Genomic DNA, 9,912 nt, shown 5'->3' on the forward strand with positions numbered 1-9,912 from the left:
ATGGTGAACACACACACACACACACACACACACACGCTTCTCTCAAGACAGAGAGTAAATATATATTTAACAGATTTAGTTTCTTATTGATTTTACTAAAAGGGGACAAGCATCCCTGAGTCTCTTCTTGTTGATACTCTCTGGAAACAGTATTGTGGAATGAAAAAACAGGAAGTGCCAGGAGATTTTTGGATAAGTTGAAAGTGCCACCGAATCATTCTTTCCAGCTAGATGACAATTTTCATCTGAGTAAAACTCTCCTGTGTTTCTACTACACCATTCACAAAGTTTTCCACAGTGACTTGTAAATAATAGGTGCTTCATAAATGCCTGTGGGCTGAAAACTCATGAAATCAAAGGTTACATTCCATTATTCATGCATATGTGAAGTCCGCCATGTGCAGGCCTTCGCTGGCTATTTAGGAAACCAGATGAATAAGGTCTGGTGCCCACCTGAAACTCACAGCCTAATGGAATTGAAAGACCTGTCCAAGGCATTCTGCTGTGGAATAACTTAGCCTGATGGTATGGGCAGAATTTAGGGCCCAATCTTAGGAGTTTAGTAACTGAGAAATGTCAGAATTTGAATTAGAATGTTAGAGAATCCCAGCAATTAGAAGTTTCTTCTAAAAGGCTATTGGCTGCTTAGAGCCAGCCATCTGCTAGTGGGGGCCTTGTGGCCCTGATCAGGGTGGGCCCTTCAGTGGCAGAGTTAGGACCAGGCCCAGTACTCCTGGCTCTCAAAATGTGAGCAAATGTTGGTGCCAGCTTTGACAGGTTTATTCAAGTACTCATGTCTGTCTCTGCTCCTCCTCTCCCAGCCGCTCCTTCCAGGGTCTGAACGCCAGGTACAGGCTCTCCTGAGCAGGTATGGCCCTGGGAAGCTGTACCAGGTGACGAACAACATCAGTGGGACTGGGACACTGGACCTGACTCTGCCTCGGGGCCAAATCGTGGCCCTTCTTCAAAACAAGGACACCAAAGGCAACAGCGGCCGCTGGCTGGTGGACACAGGGAGTATGTGAGCCTTTGTGAGCCCTTCTCCTTCTGGGAAAACCACCCCACAGAAGCCAGTCCAGAGACACGGGCACTCTTGTGGCCCAAAGTCTGGCTGTGCATTCTAGGATGGGAGTAGGCACAGGTGACAAACACAGGGCTCACAGCACAGTCAGCTTAGAGTGACTCAGCGGGGCATGAAATATCCACAAAAGGAATTCAGGCATTCATTGCAGGGTCTGTCATCCAGCGCCTATTGTGTGCTGGGCTTTGAGCATATAAGACAAGGCTCCTGCCTTGAGAGGCTTGCAGATCACTGGGCTCAACAGGGCTGTATGGAGAGAACTCCAGGACCACTCTGAAAGATGGAGATGGGCACAGAGATAGAATGCTCAGATCCTGGCTCCACTGCCGGAAGTCTGATGTGCAGATTGAGGCGAGCAGTCATCCTGCCCACTCCGTACTGGTAATGGCCTTGGGGTGTGCTGCTCAGGTCTGGGTGTCCCAGTGTAACTGGGCTGGAGGACAGTGGCAGCATGAATCCAGGTGAGATGGCCCAGGAAGTCATCTTTCAAAGAGGGGCGTGAGACACAAAAGATGAGGGGTGCATGAGATTACTGTCAGAGGATCCACAGACAGTTTTTTTCCCCTTCAGACAGTGCATTATAATTGTTAGTTAAGGTTTTTTTTTTTTTTTAAGTCAAAGTTTCGCTTTTGTTGCCCAGGCTAGAGTGCAGTGGTGCAATCTCAGCTCATCACAACCTCTGCCTCCTGGGTTCAATTGATTCTCCCGCCTCAGCCTCCCAAGTAGCTGGGATTACAGGCATGCACCACCATGCTCAGCTAATTTTGTATTTTTAGTAGAGATGGGGTTCTCCATATTGGTCAGGCTGGTCTCGAACTCCCAGCCTCAGGTGATCCACCCACCTCGGTCTCCCAAAGTGTTGAGATTGTAGGCACGAGCCACTACACCCAGCTACTTAAGCATTTTAATAAGTATTAGAAAAAATATAACTAGTCCGCAATTCCGTGATTATAATCTTATTATTGTGTAGTACAAGATGAAATTTTTTTTTCTTTTTTCTATGTTTAAAGATAGTGTTTCACCATGTTGGTCAGGCTGGTCTTGAACTCCCGACCTCAGGTGATCTGCCCGCCTTGGCCTCCAAAGTGCTTGGATTACAGGCGTGAGCCACCATGCCCGGCCAAGATGAAGTTTTCAAAATCGAGTCAATTAAAAAATTAAGAAAGTGGTACAAATTGGACAGAAATCATGAAACAGCACTTCCATGACTTAAGGTGGAAACAATGGAATGAGTATTAAGCAAGGCCCCCATGGCCAAAAGGACTGGACTTGGATTCCAGCTCCACCACTTTCCTGGCTGTGTGATCTCAGGGAAGTCGTGGAGCCTGTCTGAGCCCGGCTGGTTCAAAGTAAAATGGAGATGACAACATTACCAACTGCCCTCAAGAGTTGATGTGAAGACTCTGTAATCAAATGCTAGCTCTGTAGTCTGGCACGCCCTCGGGAAGTGATAGCCATTCATAACGACAGCAATCAGAGCAGCACTGGACTAGTTGCTATGCTCAAAGGACCTGGGATCACCTGGAGAGGAGAAAGGCAGTCTCTGCCTCCTGAGAAAGGCAGAACCTGGGGAGAGGAAGAAGCTCTTGCTCTAGGCAGACCCCAGAGGGACATGGGAGCTGGCAGTTCCATCAGGAGAGCAGTTTTCAGGCCAGTCTAGGGACAAAGCATTTTTTTTTTTTTCGAGACGGAGTCTCTCTCTGTCACCTAGGCTGGAGTGCAGTGGTGCGATCTTGGCTCACTGCAACCTCTGCCTCCCAGGTTCAGGCTATTTTCCTGCCTCAGCCTCTCTAGTAGCTGGGACTACAGGGGCACACCACTACACCCAGCTAATTTTTTGTATTTTTAGCAGAGATGAGGTTTCACTGTGTTTCAAACTTTTAATCTCTATCATAGTTGATCAAATGGAGTGGGCTGTCCAGTAGGGAATGGGCCCCCTATCACTGGGGTGTGTTAGCAGAAGCCGGAAACCCTGAACAGAAGGGGTTCAGGGTTCCTAGATGACCTTTTCAGGTTCTCTTGGGTGTTGAGAAGCTGTGTTGGAGATATTTACATCCATTGATTTTTCTCCACCATTAAAAGGGACGGGAAGGTGGCCCACAGTCCACTAACCTTCTGCATGCTCCCTAGGACATCGTGGGTATGTGCCAGCTGGGAAACTGCAGCTGTACCATGTGGTCCCCAGTGCAGAGGAGCTCAGAAGGCAGGCGGGGCTGAACGAAGAACCCCGATGTCTAACACCAGAACCTGTTCGAGCTCCAGTGCCCTCTATTCCCACCGTGAACCAGGTGAGTACGGGAGAAGGCTGGGGGCTTGCCTCTCCTCGGCCATCTGGATTATGGCTTGAGTCACAGATGTCTCTGTCAAAGTCTATGCCCCTCTGCCACTCAATGAGGCCAAGGCCTTGATCAGTGGCCACACCAGTGTCCCAGCCAGGAGTGGGACCTGAAGAAAGGGGCCTCCCACCCCTACCACAGCAACCACAGAAAACTAACCTCTCATTCCCCATCAGCAGGGCAAGTGAGATTCATTCATTTGTTCGTTCATTCATTCATTCATTCATTTATTCAATATTTGCCAGGCACTGTACTAGATGGAGATACAATGATGAACAAAACTAAATTATGGTCTTTGCTTTCCTCAAACTTCTAATCTATAAGTAGGGAAAACAGTGATTAATAAAGTAATTGCATGAGTAACTGAAGTTAAATTTGATAGCAGAGATAAGTGCCCAGAGCCCTAGATGCAGAGAGGTCCAGGAAAGGTTTTGCTGAGAAGAATGGCGCTTTTTCTCAGACAGGAAGGGAGAGAGAGAATTAATTGGATAAAGAGGGTGTACTGGGGTGCAGATGGAAAGAACTCTGCAGAAAAGCCTCAGCGGTAGGAGAGGACAGGAGGTATATGAAAAACTGAATGAAGCCAGTGTGGCCGGAGAAGAGAGGGGCAGACTGGAGAGTTGTACCACTGAAGAGCTGGGCAGGGACAGCCAGCAGGGCCTTGTGGCCTTGGTGAGGGTGTCAGTCTATCTTTCTCTTAAGAGCAATGGGAAACGTGTATGCATGTTCATGGCAGCATTATTCACAGCAGCCCAAAAGTAGAAACAACCCTCAAGCCCATCAACACGAATGGATAAACACAACATGAGCTCTTCGTACAATGGAATATTATTCAGCCCTAGAGAGGAATGGAGCACCAGCACATGCTGCAGCACGGACAAGCCTTGAACACATGTTGCTAAGTGAGCAAAGTCAGATGCGAAAGGCCACATAGGATTCCATGCCTGTGGTTGTCCAGAATTGGCAAATCCATAGAGACAGAAGGTAGATGAGTGTCTGGCAGGGGCTGAGGGCTGGGAGGTGGGGAGTAGGGAGTGATTGCTAACTGGTATGAGGTTTCTTTTTGGGGTGATAAAAATGTTCTGGAATTAGATGGTGGGAATAGTTGCATGTGCCTGTGTGAATATACTTAAAACCTCTGAATTGTATACTTTAAAAAGGTAAGTATTATAGAATGTGAATTGTATCTAAAAAATAAAGTGATTGGAAGCCATTAAGGGATTTGGCTTTGCAGGGATGGAGTCCTTGAGCAGCAAAGAAGCTCAGCTGGGATAGTTGAAAGGATGGGATGAGACAGTTAAGGCCTGCATGTATTGTGAACTTCTCTCAATGGAGGCTGCTGTCACAATGACCAGCAGTAGGGGGTGGTGGAGGATGCACCTCAGAGGAGGCAGGAGCAACAGAAAGGATCTGGACACACCCAGATGCCTCGGGCCAGGGCAGCTGGAGGAGCCTGCAGTGGTTCTGTGTGAGTGCTGCATAGGTGTCTGGGGACCCTCTGATCCAGATCTCCTGCCACACCCACTGGGAAGGCTGTCAGCCCAGCATCCTCCAGTAGTAGCCAGAAGTAAAGCACCAGGGAATGCAAAGGACCCACCAAGGCCCCACTGGAGGGCCTGACCACCCAGCTCAGCCCCAGTCTCTCTGGGGAAAGAAATGAGGTTGCCCCTGCAGCTGGGCTCCAGTCAGTCTGGGTGGTGTGTCAGGGAATGCCCATCCAGGGGCTCATTTGGGTCAGCTCAGCTGTCTGTCTGCCCAGGTATATCAGCTGCTTCCTCTGGGACTCTGTGGGACTTGCCTGGAATCATCCCAATCTTCCTACACTGCTTAATGTTCCTGAGGCCTGACCATCAGTAATAACAGTAACAGTCAAAAAAATAAAAAAAGAACCAAAGCAGTCTGCACTTATTGAGCCCTTGCCATGTACGTCCCAGGCACTGTGTAAAGCCCTACACATGTATTCCTTCATGAAATTCTTTCAATGACCCGAAGGGGCGGGGACCATCCCCTCCATTTTGCAGATGGTAAAACAGTCTCAGAGAGGTTAAACATTAGCCCAATAAATGCCCTCCTCACCAACTGTTTTCTCTAGTTCAATTTCTTTCTTTCTCTTTTTTGAGATGGTGTCTGGCTCTGTGGTCAAGGCTGGAGTGCAGTGGTGCGACCTCATCTCACTGCAGCCTCAACCTCCTGGGCTCGAGCAATCCTCCCACCTCAGCCTCCTGAATAACTGGGATTACAGGTGCATACCACCCTGCCCAGCTGGTTTTTGTATTTTTAGTACAGACGAGGTTTCACCATGTTGGCCAGGCTGGTCTTGAACTCCTGATCTCAGGTGATCCGCCCACCTCAGCTTCCCAAAGTGCTGAGATTACACGCATGAGCCACCACAGCTGGTCCAGTTCAGTATTTTCCTGTCAAAAGTAACCAAGTTGCCTAAACTCTTGTCTCCACTTTCAGCTGGGAAACAGGCCTGAGCAGCTGAAACCCTTAGATCCGGAGGGGGAAAGGGTGCTGAGTCTGCTCAGTGCTGTGGCAACAGTGAATCCAAAATATCTGTTTGGAGGTCAGGCAGGTCTAGATTCACTCCTGTGCAATTCTGAATAAGTTTCTTGAGTCCTCTGAGCCTCAATTTTCATCTGAAAAATAGAGCAAATAGAATGATAGAATTGTTGTGAAAACCCAAACTCGGTAGAGTGCTAGGACAGTGCCATCACATTGTATGGGCCGTGGTACTAGCAGATGCAGTCATTGCCTTTAGCACAAAGGATGTACTTGGAAGGTGGTGAGCGTCCAGCAATGGGGCCGTGGGCCAGGTGTATGGGAACAGGAGGATGGATGCCTTCTCACCCTGACTGTTTCTGTATCACCCCCCGTGTGTTTCAGGTCATAGCAGCATACCCTTTTGAGGCCAGAAGCAGCCATGAAGTGAGTCTGCAGGCAGGCCAGCCCGTGACCGTCTTGGAGGCCCAGGACAAGAAGGGGAACCCGGAGTGGAGCCTGGTGGAAGTGAATGGACGGAGGGGTTATGTGCCTTCTGGCTTCCTGGCCAGGGTCCCGAGCCCAGTTTTGTGGGGCTGGAACCTGCCCTCTTAGGGTAACCTCTTTGGAGCCCACATTGCCAAGTGATGGGGGAGGCTTAGAGGGGGTGACCCCGGAGGGAGATGAAGCAAAGGAAAGGTGGGGGTGGGAGGGAAGACCACGCCAGGGTGGGTGAAGGGCACTCAGGAGGCCACCAGAAGACATGCCTAAGCAGTGAGCTCTGGTTTTTGAAGGGCTTTTAAGAAATATATACATGTCTGTGTCAGACAGTCTGTAAGTTGCCTCCTCTGGGCCTGTCAAAGCATGAAGACTGCATAATACAAGAGAAACACAGCCCCTACAGTTCCTTTCTCAGTAGCAAATTCACTTTATAGGATGCTCTTGACTCATTCTCTCTGCTCTTTCCTGCTCAGATTTCTGATAAAAATAAGAAGCATAGGGGAACAGATAAGGAAATAGGAAACCCACTAGTGCGTTCCACAGATACTTATTGTGGGCCTACTGTGTGCTGGAATTGTAGCTCAGGGGTTCTCAGTGTAGCTGCTTAGTGAGGTTACCATGGTAGCTTTCAACTGACAGAAGCCAGGCTCCCTCCCACCCAGAAATTCTAATGAAATTGGTTTAGGGTGTGGTTCAGGCCTCAGGAATTCAGAAAGCTTCCCAAGGCCTTCTAATATGTAGCCAGGACTGAGGACCTCTACCCTAGACACACAGTATTGGACAGATGGATCTGGGGCCAGAGATGGCCATGAGCTATAAGCTAGGATGTGTCCTAACTCAGCTCTGCACTAGCTAGTTCAAGTAGGTGCTTTAGAGGCAGTGTGAAATGGGACAGCCTGTCGGTCAGGTCTCAGAATGTATATTTATTAAGTGCCATTAAAAGGGACCTGAACAAAATTGGATGTCTTGTAGGCATAAGGAAGGAAAATAAAATATACTTGGAACCAAGTCTATCTGATGAAGGGAAAATAAAAACGTATTGAGTAGCATGTGGGTTCTGGTTTCGCATAGACCAGGGGATGAGATTAAAAGTCACCGAAGAGTGGGAAAATGCATATTGAGAAGATGGAGAACGGCCTGTATTTTCTCCAGGGGAATCTGTGTAATGTGCCTTTTCCCTCTCCAAATGCCTAGAACCATGGCACTGTGTCTTATTTATTTCACTGTTGGGGTATCACATACTAAATTTGCAAAGATATTTGCCTATGAACTGAACAAGCCCTCCAGGAGGTGAAGTCTGGTTCACAAGGGTATCTCTTGCTTCCCGTAATGGAGTGAGAACTCTTAAAAACCTTGGGCCCCAACTCAGTGTGGACATGAGGACAAGATTACAATATCAGCCGGGCGTGGTGACTCACGCCTGTAATCTCAGCACTTCGGGAGGCCAAGGTGGGCAGATCACGAGGTCAAGAGGTCGAGACCATCCTGGCCAACATGGTGAAACCCCTCTCTACTAAAAATACAAAAATTAGCTGGGCATGGTGGCATGCGCCTGTAGTCCCAGTTACTCGGGAGGGTGAGGCAGGAGAATTGCTTGAACCCGGGAGGCAGAGGTTGTAGTAAGCCGAGATTGTGCCACTGAACTCCAGCCTGGTGCCTGGCAAGAGTGAGACTCTGTCTCAAAAAAAAAAAAAAAAAAAAAGATTACAATATCAAAAGAAAGATGAATGAATTCTTGGTTAATATGATGAGCACTAGCTCAATGAGTAACTGATGTAAACTGCCGGGAATAAAGGACTTAAAAGATGGAAATGTTTCTGGAGTTTGTGTGACTCTAACCACTGAGTAGCCAGATACCCTGCTGTGCCATTTCTTCGCTAGACACTTGCTGTATATGAAAATGACATCTTTACACCTGTAATCCCAGCATTATTGGAGGCCGAGGTGGATGGATCACAAGGTCAAGAGATCAAGACCATCCTGGCCAACATGGTGAAACCCCATCTCTACTAAAAATACAAAAATTAACCAGGCATGGTGGTGGGTGCCTACAGTCCCAGCTACTCAGGAGTCTGAGGCAGGAGAATCACTTGAACCTGGGAGGCGGATGTTGCAGTGAGCCAAGATCGTGCCACTATACTCTAGTCTGGCAACAGAGCGAGATTCCATCAAAAAAAAAAAAAAGACATCTTGTTTGATCAGATCCATTTAATGGACACCCTTCATGCCTCAAGGAGCTGGCCTGAGCTAGTAGGGATACAGAAAGAAATCAGACACATGAGGCCCCGTCTTCCAGATCGCAGTCTCTAAGGGAGACAGATGAGGCAACATCAGTTACAAGCTATGTGTCAAGATGAAGTAATGGCAGGTGCCACACAAGTCCAGGGAGGAGGCCTACCTCTGACTCAGACTTGGTGGCCAAGGAAGGTTTCCCCGAAGAGGTGATATCCAAGCTGAGGCTCAATGGGCGGTTAGGTGAAGATGGCAGAGAGAGCACATTTGGAGGCTCAGAGGTGGCAGCAAGCATGGCATTTTATTCTGAGGACAGTGGGGAGGCATGAAGGGGTTTGAAGCAGAGGAGTAATGTGCTCAGGGCTGTGCCTTGGGAAGATCGCTAGGCTCTGACTGTGTGCCTCTTGTGTCCACAGACAACTGTATGCTCCATGAGGCTGAGAAGCTCCGATTCATCCTAGAATCTCCCTAAGCCCTTTGTCATGTGCCTCAAGTACTAGATGTTCAATACATCCCAGAGAAGATGGAGATACCAAAGCCCTGCCTTCAAGGACTCTCCTGGCTGGCTGGAGAGTCAGACATCAAGCAGTTATCTGGCCCTACAGGAAAGGATGCCCTCAGCCCCAGAGGGGTGCTATGGACTGGGCATATAGGTGCTCAGACAAAGGAGAGGTTTGGGAAGGCTTAGGTAGTCAGGGACAGTTTCCTGGGGAAGGTGGGGCAGGTGCTGGGCCTTGTGAGATATGTAAGGTTGGAGAAAGCAATTGGGCGGGGCATGGCAGGCTCATGCCTGTAATCTCAGCACTTTGAGAGGCCAGGGCAGGTGGATCACTTGAGGTCAGGAGTTAGAGATTAGCCTGGCCAACATGGTGAAACCCATCTGTACTAAATATGAAAAAAAAAAATAGCCAGGCATGGTGGCATGCACCTATAATCCCAGCTACTTGGGAGGCTGAGACATTGCTTGAACCTGGGAGGCAGAGGATGCAGTGAGCCAAGATCACCACACCATTGCCTGCCAGCCTTGGTGATGAAGCAAGACTCTTGTCTCAAAAAAATAAAAATAGAGATAAAGCAATCCTATGGGAATGCTCTGTCCTCTATGGGATGGAGGCCTTCTCAGGCCTGGGAGGCTGCATGGTGGCATGAAAAGGCCCAGCACTTGGCCCCAGAAAATCTAAGCAGGCTTGGTGCTTCATGCCTGCAGTCCCAGCTACCCAGGAGGATTTCTTGAGCCCAGGAGGTTGAGGCAGCTGTGAGCCATGATTGTGCCACTACATT

At 48.7% G+C, this 9,912-nt stretch overlaps 1 protein-coding gene across 17 annotated transcripts in view; it reads left to right on the forward strand.

The window, feature by feature from the left end:
- Positions 1–9,709, forward strand: part of ARHGEF37 (Rho guanine nucleotide exchange factor 37) — a 63,375-nt gene extending 53,666 nt beyond the window's left edge. For 9 of the 17 annotated variants that reach the window (XM_054250674.2, XM_078362689.1, XM_078362755.1 and 6 more), the window contains 4 exons: positions 822–1,017; positions 3,212–3,369; positions 6,304–6,514; positions 9,048–9,709. In XM_054250674.2, the coding sequence (XP_054106649.1) occupies positions 822–1,017; positions 3,212–3,369; positions 6,304–6,513 (564 nt within the window). In that variant the 3' untranslated portion in view covers position 6,514; positions 9,048–9,709. Of the gene's footprint in view, positions 1–821; positions 1,018–3,211; positions 3,370–6,303; positions 8,212–9,047 lie in introns of those variants that run through there. The other 8 variants (XM_078362763.1, XM_054250680.2, XM_054250681.2 and 5 more) reach the window with 1 other exon arrangement.
- The last annotated feature ends 203 nt before the right edge of the window (positions 9,710–9,912 follow it).

This window comes from Callithrix jacchus, chromosome 2 (genome assembly GCF_049354715.1).
Source record: "Callithrix jacchus isolate 240 chromosome 2, calJac240_pri, whole genome shotgun sequence".
Taxonomy (NCBI): Eukaryota; Metazoa; Chordata; class Mammalia; order Primates; family Cebidae; genus Callithrix; species Callithrix jacchus.